General features: G+C 37.2%; 1 protein-coding gene across 3 annotated transcripts in view; it reads right to left on the bottom strand.

Annotated features, from left to right (window-relative positions):
- The window catches only part of AGTPBP1 (ATP/GTP binding carboxypeptidase 1), a 238,964-nt gene that overhangs the window by 46,160 nt on the left and 168,220 nt on the right, over positions 1-24,584 (bottom strand). For all 3 annotated transcript variants that reach the window (XM_069105050.1, XM_069105046.1, XM_069105052.1), the window contains one exon: positions 15,076-15,236. In XM_069105050.1, the coding sequence (XP_068961151.1) occupies positions 15,076-15,236 (161 nt within the window). The remainder of the gene's footprint in view (positions 1-15,075; positions 15,237-24,584) is intronic.

Raw genomic sequence — 24,584 nt, 5'->3', positions numbered from 1 at the left:
GGCAAGCTAGGTATAATCTTCTTTCTCTCCTTCCCTCTCCTTTCCCTCCCCCATCCCCTACCTCTCTAAACTTCAGAGAAAAGGTAGATAAGATTCCAGGCTCTATTGGGGAAGTTAGCCTGAAAGTCAAGTCAAGCCAGTCCAACAAGCATTTCTTATGTGCAGGCACTATGTACAGACACTGTGCCAAGGAGTGGGAATCAAAGAAAGACAAAGAGCAGTCCCTGCTCTCAAGGAGCTCACAGGCTAATAAGGGAGAGAGCATGCAAAGAACTACATACAAACAAGACATATACAGTATAAATTGGAGATAATCGAAGATGGAAGACACTAAGGGACACTAGGTTAGCATTAAGGAGAGTTAACAAAGTCTTCTTCAAGAAGGCAGGATTTCAGCTGGGACCTGAAGAAAGTCAGATTAACCAGAAGACAGAAATGATGAGTAAGATGATTACCAACATGGGGGACAGCCAGTGAAAATGTGCAAGTTGAAAGATGGAGTGGCCTATGCAAGGAATAGTAAGATGGTCAATGCCTCTCAATCATAAAGCACGTAGAAGGAAATAAGCTGTAATAACACTGAAAAGGTGGGAAGGAGGCAGGCTACAAAAAGGCTCTAAAAGCCAAACAAAGGATTTTTATTTGCTCTTGCAGTTAAGGTGGAATCACTGGAGTTTACTGAATGGGAGGTGGGGAGATAGGGAGGAGGTGGCATGGTCAAACCTGTGCTTTAGGAGAAGCTATTTGACAGAGTGATGGAGGATGGCTTAGATAGGAGAGAGATAAGGATGAGGTTCTTAGTGGCATGATGGAGTCTGATCCAAAGCAGTGAAGTTAGATGGGAAATGATATAAGCAGTGTAAAGAGGGAAAATTACGATCATGTCAGAGTACATCTGTAATAACCACATTTATTATTGACAGCAATAATTCACTTTCATACAGCACTTTGAGGTTTGCAAAGTGCTTTCCTCATAACAACCCTGTGAGGTAGAAGGCATTAACTATGATTATCCCCATTCTTATAAGTGAGGAAACTGAGGCTTTTAACCGTTAAGTGTCTTGCCCATGTCTATATGACTAGTAAGTATGTGAGAGGACAGGTAGGTGGTGCAGTGGATAGAGGGCTGGGCCTGGAATCAAGAAGACTCATCTTCCTGAGTTCAAATTTGGCCTAAGACGTTTACTTACCTTTGTAAGACTAAACAAGTCACTTAATCATTTGCCTCAATTACTCAACTGCAAAATGAACTGGAAAAGGAAATGGCAAACCACTCCATTATCTTTGCCAAAAAAATGCCAGACAGGCTCACTAAGAGACGGACATGACTAAAAGGACTCAACAAACAAAAGTAACTGAACCCAAATTCCTGAAGTCAAGTCCAGTAGCCTTCCTACCAACCATGCTGCTTCTCTTGGAATTATACTGACAGACTTGAAACATATTCAGAACAGGTCAACCTGGACTATAAAGATCCTTGAGATCATCCTATATAAAGATCAACTGAACATACTAAGGATGTCTAGCCTGGAGAAGGCTTTTGGAAAGCATGATAGTTACCATCAAGTATTTGGAGGACTGTCATATGAAAAAGGAGCTAGACTTGTTCTGTCTAGACTCAGAAGAAAGAATTAGGAACAATAAGCAAAAATTGCAGAGGCAATTTTGACTAGATAAAAGGAAAAGTTTCTTAACTTTAAGAGATGCTTAAAAGTTAAAAGGCTGCTTTGAGAGATAATGGGTTTGACAGTGGAAGATAAACATTGAAGATGAGATTCCTGTTCATGTATGGGTCAGACTAGATGATCTCTGAGGTTCTTTCACAACCAGATTAAAATGAATCACAGAATCTCAGCTTAGACTTCATTTATGAAAGTATTATCTTTTAACTAATATTTCAGCGATTTTTGTATATGTCTTATCCCCTCTAATAAACAGACCGTAAGCTCCCAGAAGTCAAGGACTTTATCCTTTTTTAGTATCCCAGGACCCTAAAATAGTGCATTGTACACAGGAAGTACTTTTCAACACTGAGTTGAAACTGTCATAGGTCTATCTAAAGAGAATGGCCCCTTCCTGTTTTTTAAAACAGCACGGTGAAACTGCCATAGGAATGATATTTCTGTAGCTATTGTTTCAATAGGAAAATGCCTAGTTGTCAACACTATCAGCTATGTCTTAGCTTTCATAATCTACCTGGCGCTATATTTAATTTTTTTTTAATTTTTCATCTTATTTTTAGTTAGAGAAAGAAAGGAGTCAATTTAATTACACTTAATTTTAAAACTGGATTCTGCTACAGTATTTGGCGAAAGAGTGGTATAGGAATATTTAAAAATCCAACCTCCTTTAGTAATCTACTAAAATTTCATGTATGCAATTAAAAACATTGAACATCCCTTAGATTACTGAAATAACAAAAAAGAAAGTTCAAAAATTGATGGCCTACTCTGTATCATCTTTGTATTTCACCTGTCAAAATAGTAATTCTTAAAACAGAATCAGTATTACTACATTTAATTTTATCATTTAAAGGAGTAAAATACTGCACAAAAGTTTCAAAAGTATAAACTAGATTAAATTTATCTCCCAGTTTTTAAAGAAATTGGGAGAATTCAAATTGCTTTCAACAAAAGTTTTAAATACAACTTATTTATGACTTTTAAAAAACAATAAAAACAAGGAAAATATGTTTGTGAATGAATGCAGACATAAGCCAAGAAAATGGAAATGCAAAAGATATTTATTGAGCAGTTTTATTAAATTAATTATGACCTTTGGAACACTGCCAATAAGAAACTAATATCCAAAGGAAGGGGTCTCAACAGAAATAAGAGATTTCAAAAATTTCTATAATTTGACTAATGCAATCCAAAAGAATTTTCAGTAATCTTCCACAAATTCTGAAATACTATATCCCTCTTATTCCTCTTCCCTTCCCGCCCCCCCCCAAAAAAAAACCCATAGAGAAGGAATCACATTATGGAAAAGGGATGTAATAGGAAGGGTTGGGAAGGAAGAGGGAAAAGAACTACAAAAATAGATAGGAAAAGGGATAAAGAGCTCCCCCAAAGGACTCAATATACTACAATTACTACCTGAGAAATTTTCTTTCTTTCTTTTGAATCTGCATGCCTCATTTTTAGAAAATTGAATTATATTGTCCCCTGTTTTGATAATGTAAAATACAGCAGTGGAAGGTAACAGTGAAATTCTAACAAGGATTAATAAAAAGAGTTTTAAAGAATGTCTGTAAATATGTGTAGAAATAAAATTTTTGATGATTCTTGTTATTATCTAAACACTGGAAAATAATCACCAGTCTATCTGAAACTGAATGTAAAATTTGTCCACTTCCTCTTAGATAAACTAAAAATGTTTATAATCACTGAGTTAAATCTGGCCTAGGATTAAGATGTTCTTTCATTGGTCTTAAAATTACTTTTCTTTGCTGATTGTAATTTCCTCTTTATTTGTGCTGACAAGCAGCTCTCTATCCACTTAGTACAAATACACCTGGTTCTTTTTGAATTCTAAGTAATTAATGATTTCCAGTAGTCTAGAAGTGGTGAAATAGTTCTGCTTTAGATGGAATGAGAATCTAGCAAAAGACTCTAGCATCAGATATAGGTATGAAGCACTCTCCACATAGTCGGTAAATGGCCTTTGCAAATGGCATCACAAAAATCAGAGATGTGCATCAGAGGTCATTACCATGAAAGCCATTTCTTAACAAGGTTATCTTGATTTAATAATATATTACAATGTACAAGAAAGTACTTTCATATTGCCAAGTCCCACAGAAATATATCTGAAGCCTAGACACCATTGCTAAAGGCTTATCACAACTTTTTCATTAATTTTCCTGAGAGAGGGGAGAAAAACATGACTTTCCTACACTATAATAAAAACCAGTTTTATATCGAGATAATATGCTGACCTTCAAATGTAAAGTAAGTCAAGCCTGGTATTCCATGTACTCTATGATCTTGCCAAACTGGACTACTCTTGGCTCTGTGAACATATGTTGTACTTTCCCACCTCTACTGCTTTGCTCACATTGTTCCCAATGCTCTCCCTGTCCCTCACTGTAATGGAATGCAAAAATATTCATTACGTGTTTTCTATTTGCCAATCACTATACTAAGTACTTGGGATACAAAAAGAAAAGCAACACAGTCACTACTCTCAAGGAGTTCATGTTCTAAATAGGAAGACAACAAAAATAGGAGAGTTCAGTTACAGAGCAAATGGAAAGACAGGGGAAATGACAAAGCCCAATAGTCCTTAGGACGAAATGGCAGAAAGGATGACAATGCCTCGGGATTCCAGGATCACAACAGGGCAGCAAGGCGTGGTGGACTTAATGGTGGTCGAGGGGGGATAGAAGTCCACCATTTTCCTGGAAGGAGTGTAGTGGATGATTCCCTGCTCATCCAAGCAGTATGAGATGCTGTAAAGGGGGCAGTGTGCCTGAACTTCAAAGTAGAGCAGTGCTTTGGGATACCTGGGGAGTGGGGGAAATGTATAAGGTGAGATAGGGAATTGGATAACAGACAATGGACATCCAGCACTTGGTGGGAACTTAGAAATGGGAGCTGAAGCCAGGGGGGATCCTGGTACCTACTCTCATTCTTTGCTTATTGAATTCCTGCCTATAATCCCAACAAATATGCCACTTCCTACTTGAAACCTTCCCAGACTCTATTAGCATCAACCTTCCCACCTGCCAAAAGCATTCTGTTTTGTATCTCACATGAGGACAGATTTAGCAAAACAAAAAAACAAACCAAAAAAAAAAAATCCAGTGCAACCCATTTGGCAAAGAAGGAAAGCAAAAGAAGCAAAAAAAAAAAGCTCAGAAAGGTTAAGTGATTTTCCCAAGGACACAGTAAAGTGGGCTAGGGCTAGAACCTAAGTTATGTAATGCCAAAATCCATACTCTACACTACATTATAGTACACTGACTACCTGACATACTTTTCACATAAGATTATCTGCATAATATATAAGATAAATGTAGTTATCTTTTCATGCTTCTATTCTCCAAACTAAACTAAACTAAACTCCTAAACAAAGTTTTGTCAGGACTATGTTTTATATCAAGGACTATGTTTTACATGAACTGTGTTTCTTCTGTGGCTAGTCTATGGTATAAATGTTCTGCACACAGGAAGAGTTTAATAATCTTGACCAAAATGAGAATGCTGCTTTGAACTATTTGTTCAGACACAGTGATGGATTTGTACCAACGAATCATATACTTCCACCTACCCCCTATTTTAACAAAAAGCAAGAAAAATGTGTAATTACAGGGAAACAGTAATTGCCCCATGGCCTCAAAAATCATTTCCTTGACACAGATCAGATTCGCATTATGGATTTCTGTTCTATTTTTTTTTTACAAGGACAAACCAAAAGAATATCAATTCCACTATATGGGGGAAAACATTTTGAGTCATACTTACTTTAATCATATATCAAATAATGTGAGATTAGAAAACACTTTTCCTATCAAATCTTCTATTAGCCATAGTTTACATAATAGGTAGATAGTAATATATTACATTCCCTTAAAATATTAGAATGTTTAAAATATTTACAGATTTAGATACCAGATAATTTTAACTAGAGAAATTCCTCAAAGAAAATTATTTGTAAAAAATAAAAATTAGGATAAAAATAAGAGATTTAAATGCAATTTAATTCAGTAGCAATTACATGCAATTAATTCAGTAGCAAAAAGTTCTAAAACAGAACTGATAACTGAAATTAAGTAAGAAAAAAACTTATTTATAACCTATAATTATACAATCATAAATAACTGGAAATTCTGCTTTCAGAGAGTTTGGAAACAAAATTTGACTTCACCATTACAGAGGACAAACCAGATTGTTGTATTTTAAGAAATAGTGAATAACTTTCATCTGTTTGTTTCATTAGAAAAAAACCTGCCAAGAACTAGATAATTATCAATCACACACAGTTCAAATAACTGAAACACAATAGTTCAATTTGTCCAGATTAATAGTTTAGTCACTATCTCTCTATCCTAATGAAAAATACTTTTACATGTTTTTATGAGCATCTTTTTCAAATTCTCCTAAATGACATTAATGGGAATCTGTTCTTACTTAATGAGATAAAACAAATTTGGAAAAAAAAAAAAAGAAAAAAAGGTGAAGATAGCTATCTAGGAAAGAAATAGCAAAATTTCAGAATCCCTGCTTTCCTTCCTTTGTGCTACACACATGCTGTAATTAAGAAAAGTCAAGAAGTGGTGAAATGATTTTGGCATGAAAGGAATGAGGTTGACTGCTTAGTAAAAGAGTCCAAAATCCTTATCATTGTCTTACAGGGATAGCCTTCCCAAGAAGAAAAGTAAAATGGAGAGTCAATATTGTATCAGACAGAATTTTTCTTTGACAAATATAATCATGTCAAATTATGATGAATTCTATGTGGTAAATTTCCAATTAGTGCCCTGGGGATTACTCAAAGACCACAAAATTTAATTCATTTACAGACAGACTTCATTCAAAAGACAATTCCACAAAATTACTCAGCCCCATTTATGAATATTTTAATCAAACCACCTTCTCCAATTTGATTAGTGGTACAGATGTTGCTTATTGGTTATTATATCTACAGAAGGCATACTTATTTTGATTGTATAAAACTATGCCAATTTTATTTGGCATTAAATTATTTTTTTAATCGCCCAAATGTCTTTTATGCAATTAAGGCAATAAGACGCTAATGGTAATTCTTTGCTAAATATTCAACTTCCTAAGGTATAAACATTTTACCTGTCATATATACTAACATCAACATAGTTAGGAATCTAGTAAGACTTAAATATGAAGTAATCACACTCACAAGTAGTTTTATAAGAATCAGAGTAGACAACTGGCTTCACAAGCTCAGTGTTTTTGGAAACAAGGACCTGATACCGCAAGAGAAACAAATATGTAAAAAACAAACCTTTACTATATCCTTCATTCACACAAAGTGACCTCATAGGAATGAATTGGACTAAGTGAAAGCCCCTAGTTTCCTCTTCTTGATTGGCACAAATGCATTTCCTCTACCTTAGGTTACTTATTTGTGTACTTGTGGTGCCAGATAACTGCTAATTAAGGATGTTATGAAGACTGATGGCCATAAAAATTATTACTTCCCATGAGATAGTCATGAAACATATATTTTATTATATTATTTGTATTTATCAAAAAACACTGATGACTGCCCACAGATAAAAGAATCAACTAAAATTAGAGGGAAGAAGGGAAAGAGGAGAAGGAATTGAGAAAAAGAACCATCAAACATTTAACTCATTTTTTTTAAAACAAGGTCTGAGAACATAAAATTTTACTGAACACAACAAATAATTTAAAAGCATTATTCATTTAATGTCATATTATGTCTAACTAAGGGCAAATCCAGGGGAAAGAAAAAAGGAAATCCTCTAGGGCAAAAAGGAGGGAGATAGGGAGATACTCAAGAAAAAAAAGCCAGAGGAAGAAAGACATTCAAGGAGAAAAGGAAGAGTATTTACCTTTCACTGTAATTACAAACCAACAGTCTCCCTCTCACCCAGGTTCATTCATAACCTTAGAGTCACGTTTCACTTCTCCATAGCTCCACAGGTATGGCCAGTGAATCCAACTGATTCTTTCTGATTGTTTCCCACATCTGTCCTTTCCTTTCCACTCACTCCAAGTACCATTACTCTAGTTTAGGGGCTTTCTACTTTACATCTAGACAAATGCAAAAGCTTCCTAACTGGTTTCTCTGTAATCAGATATTCCCCCTCCTGTCCATTCTACAAATTACCAAGCTATCTTCAAATAATACCATTTTGCGTGCCTTATACTTTTCCATAAAAAAAATCCATATCTCTCCAATCTGCCCAGCTTTCAAGAAGCTCTCTAATTCAACTTCAATCTGTTTCAATCTTATTTCCCATTATTCTCCTAAAAGAACACTTTGCAGTTAAGATCTCTGCACCTCAATGTTCTAGGCTATAAAATGGGGATAATAAAAAAAACTTATATATGTATACACACACACACACACATACTACTTTAAGGTTTGCAAAATCCTTTATATGAATTAATGCATTTAATCCTCCCAACAATTCTGTAACCTAAGTGCTATTTTTACCCCCATTTTACAGATGAAGTCTCAGGCTGGAAATTAACTCAGGTCTTTCTGGTTCACATTATATCCACTACATCAACTAGTTGCCTTAAGTATCTGTAGTATTTAAGATTAAATAAGACAAAGTATATGTGATGTTTTACAAACTGTAATGATAGCTGACATTTACAGAGTACTTTATTATTGTTATTAATCACAACAGACTCTATATACATTTTAAAGGGTAGGGTACATAAATGTATGATTCCTTATTAATGTATTCTTCTACGGATTTGTGGACACCTTGGAACAGACTACCCCAGGAATCTGTGAATTACATGATGGGAATTTAGTGGCAAAGGAAATATAGATTCCCATTCTGTTTACAGTTTGTTGATTACACCCCCCCCCCCCCCCCCAAAAAAAAACCTGGTTGAAAAAAAAAAAAAAAAAAAAAAAATATCTCATAAAAACAAAAAACACAAACAAAAAAAAAAAAAAAAAATTTATTTTTTATTATTTTTTTTTAAAACCCCCACCCCCCCCCCGAAAAAAAAAATGACCTGGTAAACAAAACACTAAGATCATATTTGATCCTCTAATAGCTACAATCACAGAAATATATATGTTCAACAATCCTGATTATCAATGTCATTCAAAGCAAAGAACAAGGAGATGTACTCTTGCCAAAGTTGTCTGACACCATCATGAGGGATATCCTGCACGGTCATTCCAAATAGATGGGGTAGGCCTCCAGATGCTCCCATTTGCAGAGGATGTTATGTTCCTTGCATCAAGCCCCAGAATACTATAGTACCCTCTTAATAAGATCTATGACTACTCAAAAGAGATTAGTTTAACAATCCACAAATAAACGAATACAAATAGATGGAAAATTTTTATTGCCCGGACTACAACATTCAGTCTGAAGGGCAAATCACTGAAATAGTACATCTTCTTATTTATTTATCTGTATATATACACATACATACACACAAATACATATATAAAATCTTGAACAGGTACTGTAGATAGACAAAAAGAAAGAATCATAATTAAACAAGAAATAAAGATTAGGCTGCATTTCATTTCCTTCACACACACACACGAGCACACTTTTTATTTTAAATGCCAGATTTCCTGTATTTGGAGGACGCTTATAGAATACTACAATCTCTAAAGAATCAAAATTGTGGCTGAATCATAAGATATGATGGATGTAAAGTAGGTTGTAGGTTACTATCAATTATGCCTTGAATACAAAACATGGCATAAAGGATACCAACTTAGAAATATATAATTGAAAAAGGAGATTGGCCAATAACCTAGAAAGATAAAGTGATAACAGATGGATGGACAGCCCAAATGCTGCACAAATACCTACAAAATGTTAACAGTGGATTAAGTAAATCCTCTACGAAGGATTTACAGGAGGGCATGGATAAGAATCGAAAAGGATGAAAATGCAGGGATGAGTTATGATTTGCATCAATGGGGTACATCAATGAGACTGAATTAGTTTACCATAATCTAGTTCACAATTTGTATTCATTCATTATAAATGTCAAATAATTTACATATGTAATTTTTTTATTACTCCCTCCTATATTTTCCATTCCAATTTAGCTTATTACGATTCACATGAAGAATCACTCAACAATCTCCATAGTCAAGAGTGAAAAAGGTTCCTTCATACCTTGAAAGTCTACTGTAACATGGACACAATAGAAGCTGAGGGCAGAGAACACCTGGACCTCTCTACATTATCTGTCCCACTCTGTCTTGACTATGCTGTCATGTTCACAGAATATGTAAAATGCCACTATAATATTATTGTAAATAGGCATCAGGAAAGAAAGGAGGGGGAGTACGCTCCCACCCCATTTGACTCAGGAGATAAGATAATTAGGCTATATAAAATTTACACACCGAAATGACTCTTTAAGCCTTTTCTCAGTGGTTTATCATTATATGTGTGTATATATGTGTGTGTGTGTATATATATATATATATTTGTGTGTGTGCACGTATGTATGTGTGTGTGTGTGTATATATATATGTGTATATATATATATAATACCCCTTCATAATTTTTTATAATTATTACTAAACAGCCCCTCTCTCCATTCTACTGTTTAGGCAAAATAATTCCCAATGTCTTAAGACATTTCTCAAGACTATTTCCTAAATCTGTAATTATTTGTTAATATTTTTTTGGCATCCTGGGGCAACTAGACAACACAGTGGATAGAGCACCAGCCCGGGAGTCAGGAGGATGTGAATTCAAATCTGTCCTCAGACACTTACTGCTATGTGACCCCTAGGCAAGTCACTTAACCCCAATTGCCTCCCCCATCCCCCAAAAAAAACAAAAACAAAAAGACACAGTTTCTGTATACTCTCCAGATCTTGTCTAAGATAGAATACAAAAAGACATTATATTTTAAATTAATGACTTATTTGCCATAAATGTAGGATATAGCAGGAAAATTATTTCCTACATGTTATGCAGTTCAATACCATACTATTTTTATCCATGGTTCTGCATTACTAACATATGCTGAACACCATCAACAGCATTGCACTTGACAATCTTTTCAAGCATTATTATTACTATTTTGCAATTGGAGTATTCTTTGAGATAGCACTCATTTTGGGACATCTTGATAACTGTTTAATCTCATTAGAATTGGGTATTTAGTAATATGGTATGTATTAAGTCCATCACATGAGAGTCAGTGTCATGCTAAATACTTTCAAGGCTGTCATCACATCACCCTCTAGTGGACTTAACCTCACAAAGTGGAAGGGGAAAGGGAGAAGGAAATAGGGGAAAAGGGTAGAGGAAAGGGGAAGGAGGAAAAGGAAAGGAGAATGAGGGAAGGGGTAAGGAAAATGGGAAGATGGAAAGAGAAAGAGGGAGGAAGAAGAGGAAAGGGGAGAGCAGAAGGAGAAAAGGGAAGAGGAAGGGAGAGAGAGGAGGTGGGAAAAAGAAAAAGGAAAGAGAAGGGGAGAGAAAGGGGAAGGGGAAGAGAGAGAAAGGGGAAAGGGCAGAAGGAAAGGAGAAAGTAAAAATGAGGAAGAGAAAAGGGGGGAAGGAAAAGGAGATGTGGAGGGGTGAAGGCCATAAATAAGGTAGAGCCCACTATTTCCAAAAGTAGCCTATTCCACTTTGAAATGGTTCTACTTGTTTGGAAATTGTTCTTTACATAAAGAAAATTGGTTTCTTTGCAACTCCAACCCATTGCTCCTAGGTCTTCCCTCTGGGACTAAGGAGAAAATCAAATCTTTCCTCTATGTATGAATATTTGAAGTCTGCTATTGTAAGTCTTCACTTCTCCAAGCTAAACATTCCCAATTCCTTTAGCCAATCTCAACAGAGCAAGAACTTGAGGCCCCTTACCACCATGCTCTGGGTCTGTATGTGTTTGCTTGTCTTTTGGGATAAAGGGTGTCATGCATATATGGTAAACTCCCCAAGTGCAGAAACTATTTTTATTTTTGTCTTTGTAGCCTTCTTGGTTGGCACAGGTGCTTAATAAATGACTATTGAATTGAATTATCCACTTCTAGTCCTCTCCACCTGATCATCAAAATGATGATCAAAAAAGAAACATCTTCCTCAAATGTGACACCCAGAACTGAATACAAGACTCAAGATGTAGTCCGACCTGAGCAGAGGAGAGCAGGAATATTACACCCACACTCCCAGATATTGTTCCTTAACACAGACTGAAATTGTGTTGGTTTTTTGAGTTTCTATGGCACAAGGACAACTAAAACCTCAGATCTTTTTCCAATGAGCTGTTGTCCAACCCCTATCTTATATCTGAATAGCTGATTTTTGTAACCTAAGTAAGCTACTACATTTATTTCTATCCCTTCTTTTACTGTCACTACAAACCTTGGAAAAACAGAACTTAAAGTTGGGTATCAGGATTTAGGTGAAAGGTGAGATAGGCAAACATCAAAAGGAGAACATTCTATGACTATCGTCATCTCTCAGAATCACACATTATCAAAAATTCACAACTTGTAAATTCCACTTTTTTTATTTTTCTTTTTGCTTTTTGGGGAGGGGAAGGCAGGGCAATTGGGGTTAAGTGACTTGCCCAAGGTCACACAGCTAGTTTTGTGTTACATGTCTGAGACCGGATTTGAACTCAGGTCCTCCTGATTCCAGGGCCAGTGCTCTATTCACCGTGCCACCTAGCCACCCCATAAATTCCACTTCCTAACAACAATCTTCCATCTGTCCACTTTTCTAGTTTTCTCTCATACTAAACCTTTTCTTCACCCTTACAATAACACTCAAGCCTTTAACCCACTCACAGTTCCCTAGTCTATCTCTTCTACTCTGACTTATGTGTCTTGCCTTCTTAATCAGTCTTGACCCCAAAGTTTCTCTAAGTTTCACTAGTTATTACCCTAAAAGCTCTTGCTGTTCCCAACCTGCAAATTTCTTATGCCTAGGTAACTCCTGTATTGTGAATTGTTTGTTTCTTCAAAGCTAACAAGCAACATGGGCAACTTAATTTTTTTTTCATTTGTTACAAGCTTATAGTACATAAATTTTATCTGGAATATCAACAGTCCTTTTACTCTACCCTTCTTGATTTTTTAAAATCTCATTTCTCACTGTCACTATTCCAAACTTTTTCTCCTCTACTCTAACAATTACACTCCCACCACAATCCATCCCCATCCCTGCCCCACCCCAACCATGGACACAAACACACTTTCATCAGATGGCCCAGTCTCCTTTCTCAGAGAAAAGATTAAGATTATCCACTATAAGCTCACTTAGAACTGTTTCATTCTTCAAACCTCAGCAGCATTACATTTTCTGTCTCTCTAGTCACAGAAGACAGAGATATCCCTACTCCTTATTAAGTTTAATCAGTATTTCCTCCTAGTCTCTCTGTGACCTCCATCAGAATCAGCTGTCAATCCCTCTCATTCATTTTCACCTGTGATAACTGGCTCATTCTCACCTGCCTACCAAGGTATTCAAATCTCCAAAATTCTAATAAGTCATATGTGTACCTTTCTAATTTATTCAGTTCCTATACTATCTCATCTCTTTTCTCCTCTTCATTGCTAAACTTCTTGAAAAATTTATCTATACAGTAATCAATGCTTTCGCACCACCAAGACTTTACAGACTTCTCCCATATCACTCCTCAACAGACTCTATATTCTTGCTAACAACCTAGTCAGGCTTTCTACCTCCTTCCTTGTAAGCAAGGTGGATTTTAGTGTATGTAAAGCAGACTTGTGTTGTTGTTTCTTAGGGTTGTTTCCCAGGATCCATAGCCATAACAATCTTTTGTTCCCAGGTGTTAGATATGAATTTCCATAACTATGGTTCAAAACATCTCCACCACACTTGCGCAGCATTATATAAGGATAAATAATATAAACATCCACTGCGACTGCACAGTGAGATACAGGGATGGGGTGATATAAACTTGTGAGGCTATTGCTGGCAATATGCCTTCTTTGTCTGTTGCCCCTATAAAATGGGTGGTCATTGGTCAGTGAATGGGGAACCTTGGGGTTGGATGCACAAATGCTGGGTGTGCCTCAAGTGGTCCCCACTGAGGCTGAGGGGAAACCTTAGGGTTGAATGCATGAATGCTGTGCATGCCTTGATCAGCCCCCATCAAGGCTTAGGGGGAATCTTTGACTCAACTGGCCCCCAAGGATGGGATTTAGGGGATGCACCAGTTGTGCCTGTCTCAGCTGACCCCATTGAGATGTAGGGGTAGTTGCCCCACCTTCGCGCTGGCCCCTGCAAGAAAGGGTGATGAGAGAATGCTGTAGGAGTTTGTCCTCCCATTATCAGCAATCCTCTTCTGAGAAACTAGACTAGAATAAAGTAAGATTATTAACCCCTTCTTAGTGTCTTTCCTGTCTGACCAGATCAAGAGTGTACCTGTGCTAAGAGCCATCCTGTGTGCTGTGTTTATTTGTCTTATGCTCCTCAAACACACTGTACTCTCTCACTTCCATACTTTTACTCACTCTTTTTTTTTTCTTCAACTTACCTAACCATCCTCTTAAACCCTCCATAACACCTTCCCTGACTTCCCCCACTGGCAATGCCCTTAGACCTCATACAGTTGCTTGCTTTTTCATACCTTAAGATACTACTCATGTGACATTATGCATTATAGCTATCAATGTTGGTACCTTATAACTCTGGGAAAATGTAAGCCCTGTAAGGACAGTGGTTGTATCTGATCTAAATCCTTTGTCTCCTATAGCATTTGGCACAGTTCTCTGAACAAATATAATGCACTGAAAAACATTACACAGTCTTTAAAAGCACAGAATAAATGTCAACTATTAATCCATGCTTATTATATTTGCATTAAGAGACCTAAACATTGCAAAAGTAAAAGATTAGTTGCCTAATATAAATGAATAAACTTCCTGTTTAAAAGACAATTCAAGGGGTGGCTAGGTGGCACAGTGAGTAAAGCACCAGCCCTGGAGTCAGGAGGACCCAAGTTCGGTTCTGGCCTCAGACACTTAACACACACACAAAAAATCTAGCCGTGTAACCTTGGGCAAGTTACTTAACCCCAACTGCCCTCCAAAAGGAAAAAAAAAATTACAATTCAAATGTTAGCTTATTGTAGTGACATTGTGTTGTCTGTATTTTATCTGAGTCATTATGAACTACTGAATTCCTAGTTGCCTCTCCTGGACATAAAATTTTCAAAAATATAAAGCTAGCCTTCACTAAAATGTAGTCCTTAATACAGAGTCTCAAAATCAAGAAAGCTTACTATACAATCTTAGAAACACAACCCAAACTTTAAAGTATGCTGAAAAAAACTCATGGCTTTCAAAAACTCTTGCTTTATCTCTACAAAAATAATTGCAGTTTAAGTCTTTAGGAAAAAAATAAAAAGATTACACTACCTTGTTACTTTGCAGCTAGATTCAATCAAGTCATTTTCAAACTCAAGAAGGCTGTTAGGCAGATTGTATTCTAATGGTGATGTCAGTCTTTTCAAACGGAATAAACCAACACAAAACTTTGCTCCCATCTCTTCCAATTCTCGTGTCCCAATCTGTAAACCCTAATAGAGGAAATAAAAATACATATGCAGTTAAAGTGTAACAGTTGTAATAATCTTTTGGCTATAATTCATATTGGTTTAATACAGAAAATACAAAGAATTGCATAATCATTTAAAAATATAACTAAGAGCTTTGAATTGCATTTAAGATTTATACTAAAATGTTTATTAACAATGTGCTGAAGGATCAGCTTAGGCTACAGATGAAACTGCCTATCCTGAGAGACTCTTTTTTAGATACCTATTGTTTATGAGCTTTTAAAAAAAGTTATTTAAATCAAGACTAATGGAAATATGATAATAGCAACAGAGTAAAGTGTTCTCAAACAACAACCCATTCATTTATCATCACAGTCAATATGGACAAGTCTATCTGTTTATTTATCTCCATGTGATCTGCTCTAATTATATGGTAAAGGAGGTGCAACAAAAATGTTGTTTAGTGAGTTTGAAGAAGTTGCTTAACCAAACTTGATGGAATCATAGGACAGTTATCTGCCATTCACCTGGCAGCTTTTAAAAAACAAATCTTCCAGAGTGGAGTCCATACAGTGGAATAGGAGCATCCTCATACAAGTCCTCTACAAAAATCTAGAAAGTGTAGCAAACTGAAAACTGATTGGAAATTCAAGAAAAAAAATCACATTAAATCAAATTTCCAGCCTAGGTCAGCATAGGGAGACAGAGAAATCCACAGACATTGGGGCTAGGGTCTGAGCCAGGGCATACCACACAAGAGCATTTCAGACTGAAGCTGTGCACTAGGGCAGAAAGAGGTTCCAAACCCATAGGATGAGACTTCAACCTGGTGCAGGATATGGTAACAGGTGCCACCAGGACAGCTCTGTCACTCACTACACCCAGTTCTGTCATAGTTTCAAGGTGGGACTAAAGAGGGAACCTGCAAACAGGGATGGTATGCCCGGGTAAGGGATAGTCATGGATCCTAGGTTATGTATTGAGAAAGGAACAAGCTCAGAAGCAAACAGTAGCTGTGTGTTTCTGACTACAAGGGCGGGGCAAGATTTCAGTTCTAGCCTATAGCCCAATCTGAAGCTTTAATGACTATTGATGTAAAATTTTTAAATAAAATATTAGCATGGGTAGTACTACAACAACATATCACAAAAACTATATACTATGGCCAGGGTGGATTTTTACCAGGAATGCAAGGCTGGTTCAATATTATGAAAAGTATAAACATAATTGACCACATTAATTTTTAAAATCATGATTATGTCAATAGATTAAAAAAAAGCTTATGACAAGATACAATGCCCATTCCTCTTTTTTAAAAAATCCAGAACCCTTCACATCACATAATGAAAGCAAGTGATAGACAGACCAAATGCTATAATAGTATATGTTAAGATTCCTCAAAAAAGACACCCAGGTTTTCAGTAGAATTCAGTAGAAGATTTGCGTAAACACAGAGACTGGAATTGCAGAGGACGGAAAGGTATGGAGATAATCTGAAATGCAGGAGGAAAATAGCTATATCAATGTGATTATAGACCCACTGAAATTCTGGGGGGAAAATAGATTTTCTCAACTGAGGCAAGAAATAAAGACATCTTTTTAAAAATTATTCCTGGTGTTTTCTAATTAATAAAAAATAAGTTGAAGAGAGGATTCTGGGAAAATGGTAGAGTAGGTCAGAAAACTTTAAGCTCTCCAAATTTCCTCCACAAAAAAAACCGACATTGGACATGAGTTAACACAGAGCAGAAGAAATTGACAAAAGTCAAGGTAAAGCAGTTGTCTACCTAAAACAACTTGAGAAGACCCCAGGAAAGATCCCACCTCCAGGGATGGAACTTCCACTGAGTAAAGTGAAAACACCTCTAAGCCATCTCTGTGGGAATCAACAACCAAGAAGCCCTGGGGGCAGCTGGACTGGGAGGCACCCTCAGTCTCAGGAACTTTTGCCTCATGGACAGTGTAAAGGTCTGATGGCTAATTAAAGAGAAAACTGAAGGACCTTCCACCATTAAGGAATACCAAGCACAGCTGCAGTGACCAGCTGTGGCCCTGGGCTACAGTTGTGGGGAAGAAGCAGATACAGTCCTGGTGAGTGTAGCAGCACAGAGGCAGGACCCCACTGTCTGTGGGCATTTCCAAGAGGGCAGAGGCAATGATTTCAATTATAGGGCAGAGAAGAGAGTTGAAGTTTGTAGCCACAGAAGGGAATACAGAGTTTGCTGGACAGTGTGGTAGAGGGCTCTGCCCTTGGCTTAGGTGTAGAGAAGAGTGGTCAGGGTTGAACCCTGGGTAAAATAAAAGTAAAAAGGACATGAGGCCTGGGGCATCATTCCCCACACCTTGGGACTAGAATCATAATAATAATCTGCTAAAAATAAAAAACAAAATGGAATAAAAGTGAGTAAGCAAAGGAGAAAGAACACAACCACAGATAACTACTATGGTGATAGAAAAGATCTAGGTTCATATTCAGAAAAAGACAAGAAGCTTTTAAAAATCCACTCCTTTTCCCATGAGAAACATCAAATGGTCACACATCCTAAAAGAATTCCTAGAAAAATTTAAAAAGGACTTGAAAAATCAGAGATATCAAGGAAGAATAAGGAAAAACTTAAGAGCAATCCAAGAAAATCAAGAAAATTATGAAAAGAAAATTAACCAACTAGAAAAAAAATTAAAAACTTAAGGAAGAAAATAATACCTTGAGGGGCGGCCAGGTAGCACAGTGAGTAAGAGCACCGGCTCCAGTGTTGGGATGACCTGGAGATCGAATCCCAGGCTCAGACATTTAGCACCCACCCAGAAACACCTGGCTGTGTAACTTTGAGTAAGTTACTTAACCCCAATTGCTTAGGGGCAGCCAGGTGGCTCAGTGAGTAAGAGCACCAGCTCCAGTGTCGGGATGACCTGGATCAAATCCGGGCTCAGATACTCAGCACCACACCCAGAAATAACTGGCCTTGTAACCTTGAGCAACTAACTTAACCCCGATTGCTTTAAAAAAAAAATTATACCTTGAAAAGTAGAACTGGACAAGGGAAAGTTAAGGATGTTATAAGATACCAAGAAATAATAAAACGAAATCAAAGAATGAAAAAAGTAGAAGAGAATATGAAATATCCTATCAGAAAAACAAGTGATCTACAGAGCAGATCAATGAGAGACAATGTAAGAACTGTTGGACTACTAAATGATAAGATCAAACTGAAAATCTTGATAATAATATTACAAAAGGAAAATTGCCTTAAGTTCTAGAATGATAAGAAGACAAAACAGAAATAGAAAAAAACAAACCACCAATCACCAGCTGAAACAGATCCCAGGAGGAAAACTTGTAAGAATAGTACACAGCTAGCTGGCATAATGAATAGAGCACCGGCCCTGGAGTCAGGAGGATCTGAGTTCAAATCTGTCCTCAGACACTTAACACAAAAACTAGCCATGTGACCTTGGACAAGTCACTTAACCCCAATTGCACTCCAAAAAAGCAAAAAAAAAAAATATATTACAGTCAAATTTAAAAGCTCCAGGGTTAAGAAGAAAATATTGCAAGAAAAAAGGAGAAAAAAAAACAATTTAAGTATCACAGAGCCACAATAACCATTGGTAACCATTTCCCTTGCCTCTTCTATATGAGATAGTTTACCCCATTCTGTCTCTCCCCATCTCCTCTCATTATGTTCCTCTCTCACCTCTTAATTTAACCTTTTAAGTATCATCCCTTCCTATTAAATTGGTCCTGTGACTGCTATCTATGTATACCTGTAAACATATGTATATATATATATATATACACACATTCACATATGTATTCATATGCCCATATACCCTCATATATAGACTTACATATTTCTATTCCCTTCAACTACTGAAAAAAGTTTCATAAGTTACAATTATCATTTTTCCATGTAGGAATGTTAATAGTTCAACTTTGATAAGTTGCTTATGATTTCTTTTCCCTGTTTACCATCTCATTCTTCTCTTGCTTCTTGTATCTGAATGTCAAATTTTCTATTCAACTCTGGTTTTTTCATCAAGAATACTTGAAAGTCCTCTATTCCACTGAATGACCATATTTTCCTCTGAAACATGATACTCAGTTTTGCTGGGTAGGTGATTCTTGGTTTTAATCCCAGCTCCTTTGCCTCTGGAATATCAGATTCCAAACCCTTGGATCTCTCAGTGTAAAAGCTGCCAGATCCTGTGTTATCCTGATTGTGTTTCCACAATATTCAAATTGTTTCTTCATGGCTGTTTGTAATATTCTCTCCTTGATCTGGGAATTTCAGAACCTAGCTATAATATCCCTAGGAGTTTTCTTTATGGGATCTTTTTCAGGAGGTGATTGGTGGATTCTTTCAACCTCTATTTTGCCCTCTGGTTCTAAAACATCAGGGCAGTTTTCCTTGAGAATTTCTTGGAGGATGACTTCTAGGTTCTTTCTTTGATCATGGCTTTCAGATAGTCCAATAATTTTTAAATTCTCTCTCCTGGATCTATTTTCCAGGTCAGTGGTTTTTCCAATGAGATATTTCACACTGCCTTCTATTCCTTCCTTTGTTTGGATCTGTTTAACAGCATCTTGATTTCTCATAAAGTCACTAGCTTCCATTTGTTCCAATCTAATTCTGAAGGAATGATTCTCTTCAGTGAGCTTTTGAGATTCTTTTTCCATCTGGCAGATTTGGCTTTTTAAGGCATTCTTCTCCTCATTGCCTTTTTGAGCCTCTTCTGCCATGTGAGTTAGTCTATTTTTTAAGGTGTTATTTTCCTCAGTCAGGCTGTTGACTCTCATTTCTCTTCCCAATTTTTCCTCCACTTCTCTTATCTGCTTCTTAAGGTCCTCTCTGGCCTGTAACCAGCTCATATTTTTCTTGGAAGCTTTTGGTGCAGGAGTACTGACTTCACTGTCTTCCTCTTGTTCCGTGCTTTGATCCTTTTTGTCGAGAAAACAGGAGTGTAAAGTTGAGTTGCTCTGTTTATTTTCCTTCCTTTGCCTGCTCATGTCGCCCTCAATCACTTGACCCCTGGGCTTTGTGCCACAACAGGACTCTGCCACCAGACAAGAGAGTTTCATACCAAACGCTGGGGTTTTCTCAGCTGTTGGAAGTATTACTTGGGTGCCCTCTCTGAAGCCTCCACACACTCTGGCAAGCTGGTCACACACCCCAGGACCTCCACCCTAGAACGCAATCCAGATCCAAGCAGGTTAAAGCAAGAGCAATTAACCCTCAGACTGGTCGCTTGGTCCCCCTACAATCTGCAGGCCAGGAGCTGAAGCTGCCACATAAGGGTGGCTGCATGGGACACCTCGCCTTCTCACCCCAGGGGCAAAGGTCTACTGCACTCCCAACTACTGGATCCCAAAGTCCACACTGCACTGACCTCTCACTGTCCTTAGCATCTATGTGTTCATAATTCTGGAAACCGCCACAGCTGCTGGTGATCTGAAGTCCCTCCAGCTGGTGGTGGGTCAGGCCCACCCTGGGGCTAAAACCTCCAGCTTGAAAGGGCCTGGGCTTGGCTCCCAGACTACTATGCTGGCTGCTCCCTGCCGGGCTGTCCTCAGAGGGAGGTCAGCTTCTCTGTGTCATTTTGTGGGTTATGTAGCTCCAAAGTTTGTTCAGAGTCCCCTTTTTACATGAATTGGGGGAGGTGGAAGCCAGAGCCCTGCGGAAGTCCTGTTTCTACTCCACCATCTTGACTCCGCCCCTCTCGACCCAGGCAATTTAAGAAACATTTCCCAGAGAAGTTGCAAATGGATCACTCCCACCATCTGCTGCCTTCACTACTATGTGCATGGTGCTGAATGAAGGTGGAGAAAACCATGTAACCATCCTAAATGAGTCTACTAAAAATGTATGTTACATAACTTTAACTAGGCCTTCACTGCTATGAAGCAATCCTTTACTATCTCCCTAATTAACTCACTATTCCATTCACCATAACAGCTTCCAAATCTCTTTGTCTTCATCTTTCATTCTCAAAACTCTAATGGCTATCTTTCCCCCTTACCTCTTAGCTAAAAACCTTGTCACACATTTTACAGAAAAAATTGAGGCCATTCATTAAGAGCTCTCTTCTCCCCTCCTTCTTACCTCACATCACACAGATGACTTCTGCAACTATCTTTGGCTCCTTTACCCCTGTCTAATTATGAGGGTGTCTTTTATTTGTCAAGATCAGCCCCTCTACATGCACAAGTGATCTTTCATTTCATTTCCTCCAGCAAATTGCTCCCTCTATCATCCCCACCCTCATTTATCTTTACTCTCTACCCGTCTATTGCCTACAAAGATGCCTATGTGTCCTTCACCCTCAAAACATCTTCACTTGGTAATTCTATATTCCTCATGCCTCTTGTGACTGAAGTCCTTGATAAGGTCAACTATAATAGATGCCTACACTTCTTCTCTCAACTCTCTTCTTAACTCTCTGCAGTCCGGCCTTTGACCTCATCATTCAACATAAAACTATTCTCTCTTAACTGCCAAATCCAATGGCCTTTTCTCAATCCTCATTCTTCTTGACCTCTTTAAAGCCTCTGACACTGTCAATCACCTTCTTCTCCTTGATACTCTCTTCTCTAGGTCTTCAGTTACTAGCCTCTCCTGGTTCTCCTCCAACCTGACTGCTCCTTCTCAATCTCCTTTGCTGGATTTTCATCCAGATCATGTTCAATAACCTTGAGTGTTGCACATTATTCTGTCATGGGCCCACTTCTCTTCTTTCTATATACTATTTTTCTTGATGATCTCATCAGCTCCTAATGATTCAATTATCATCTCCATGTTAATGATTCTTAAATCTACCTATCTAACCCTAATCACATTGCTGACCTCTAGTCTTGTATCTACAATGCCTATTAGATATCTTGAACTAGATGTCGTATACACAACTGAAACTCAACATGTCCAAAACTGAAATCATCTTTTCACCCAAACAGTTCCTCCTTCCAAACTTCCATTACTGTTGAGGCTTCTCAATGTAGGTATCATTCTTGAATCTGTACTCATCTCCACTTCCAATCTCTTTGTCAAATGTTGATTTTACCTTTATGACATCTCTGAATTATGCCCCCATCTTTCCTCTGATACTTCTACCACCCTAGTGCAGGCCCTTATCACCTCACATCTAGGAAAAAATTTTCATTTTCCAATGAAATTAAACAGCAAGAGACAGAAAGAGAAATCCCATTTAAGGTTACTGTAGACATTATAAAATATTTGGGAATCTACCTGCCAAAACAAACCCAGGACCTATATGACCACAACTACAAAACACTTTTCACACAAATAAAGTCAGATCTAACTAATTGGAAAAATATCAATTGCTTATGGCTGGGTCGAGCTAATATAATAAAAATGACAATTTTACCTAAATTAAATTATATATTTAGTGCCATACCAATTAATTTACCAAAAAACTACTTTATAGAGCTAGGAAAAATAGTAACAAAATTCATTTGGAAGAAGAAACAGTCCACAATATCAAGGGAATTAATGAAAAGAAATGCTAGGGAAGGTGGACTAACTATACCAGATTTCAATCTGTATTATAAAGCAGCAGTCATCAAAACTACTTGGTACTGGCTGAGGAATAGAGGAGTGGATCAATGGAATAGATTAGGCACATGAGATTCAAAAGTCAATGACTATAGTAATCTATTGTTTGACAAACCCCCAGACCCTGGTTTTTGGGATAAGAACTCACTATTTGACAAAAACTGCTGGGAAAACTGGAATATAGTATTGCAGAAACTGGGCATAGACCATTATCTAACACCATATACCAAAATAAAGTCTAAATGGCTGCATGATCTAGGTATAAAGGTTGATACTGTAAGTAGTTTCCTGAAACAAGGAATAGTTTACCTATCAGACTTGTGAGAGGGAAAGACTTTATGACCAAACAAGAATTAGAGAACATCATAAAATGTAAAATGGATGATTTTGACTATATGAAATTGAAAAGCTTCTGTACAAACAAAGCCAATGTAACCAAGATTAAGAGGGAGGTGGGAAATTGGGAAAGAATCTTTGCAACCTATGTCTCTGACAAAGGACTCATCTCTAAAATATACAGAGAATTGAGTCAAATTTATAAGAATACAAGTCATTCCTCAATTGATAAATGGTCAAAGGATATGAACAGGCAGTTTTCAGAGAAAGAAATTAAAGCTATCTATAAGCACATGAAGAAATGCTCTAAATCACTATTGATTAGAGAAATGCAAATCAAAACAGCTCTGAGTTACCACATGTCACCAGTCAGATTGGCTAAGATGACAAAACAGGAAAATGACAAATGCTGGAGAGGATGTGGGCAAATTGGAACACTAATGCATCGCTGGTGGAGTTGTGAACTGATCCAGCCTTTCTGGAGAGCAATCTGGAATTATGCCCAAAGGGCTATAAATACTTTCAAACCCTTTGATCCAGCAATACCACTCCTAGGGTTATATCCCAAAGAGATCATAGAAGTGGGAGAAAGACCCATATGTACAAAAATGTTTATAGCAGCAATTTTTGTGGTAGCAAAGAATTGGAAATTAAGGGGGTGCCCATCAATTGGGGAATGGCTGAACAAGTTGGGGTATATGCATGTTATGGAATACTATTGTGCTATAAGAAACTATAAGAAACGAGGAGCAGATGATCTTCATATTTACCTGGAGAGGCTTATACAAACTGATGCGGAGTGAGAAGAGTAGAACCAGGAGAAATTTGTACACAATTACAGACACAACGTATGTGTGATGACCAACTCTGATACATTGGACTCTTCTCAGCAATGCAGTGATATAAGTCAATCCCAAAAGACTCATGATGGAGAGAAATATGTGCATCCAGAGAAAGAACTAAGTTTATATCCAGGTGGAAGCAAAATACCTGAGCTTTTTCCTTCTCTTGTTTGGTTTTATGTCCTCTTTACCATTTTTCATTCCAGCTGGTACAATCCGTCCTTATAACCTGACTAATGTATAATGTGAAAGTATTTACAGATCCTGTACTTGACTATATGCCGTCTTGGGGGGGGTGGGGGACAAAATGTGAAACTCAAGGAATTGTGGAATTGAATCCTGTAAACTAAAAGGAAACAAATCAATTTTAAAAAATTAAAAAAAAAAAAAAAGAAAATGGCATATAAATTATAACTTTGCATTTTAAAAATCTATTATTTTCTTGTGACTCCCAGTAAGGGCACCACAGCATTCCTCCATAATATAGATGTCTTCAAACGATACTGAAGCTCTTACCTGTAGAACTCAGAACCTCCCTTTTCCCATTCCTACATGGACCAATTTTAAAGCAATTTCTTAAGCCACCTTTTCTCCAATAGTCTCTATGGTCCTTATCTGTAGGT

Source organism: Petaurus breviceps, unplaced genomic scaffold, assembly GCF_028583685.1.
Source record: "Petaurus breviceps papuanus isolate PSGF00001 unplaced genomic scaffold, PetGlider_PUasm1.0 138, whole genome shotgun sequence".
In the NCBI taxonomy this organism is placed as follows: Eukaryota; Metazoa; Chordata; class Mammalia; order Diprotodontia; family Petauridae; genus Petaurus; species Petaurus breviceps.
The sequence above is the reverse complement of the archived record's forward strand: the minus strand, read 5'-3'. Positions and strand labels throughout refer to the sequence as shown.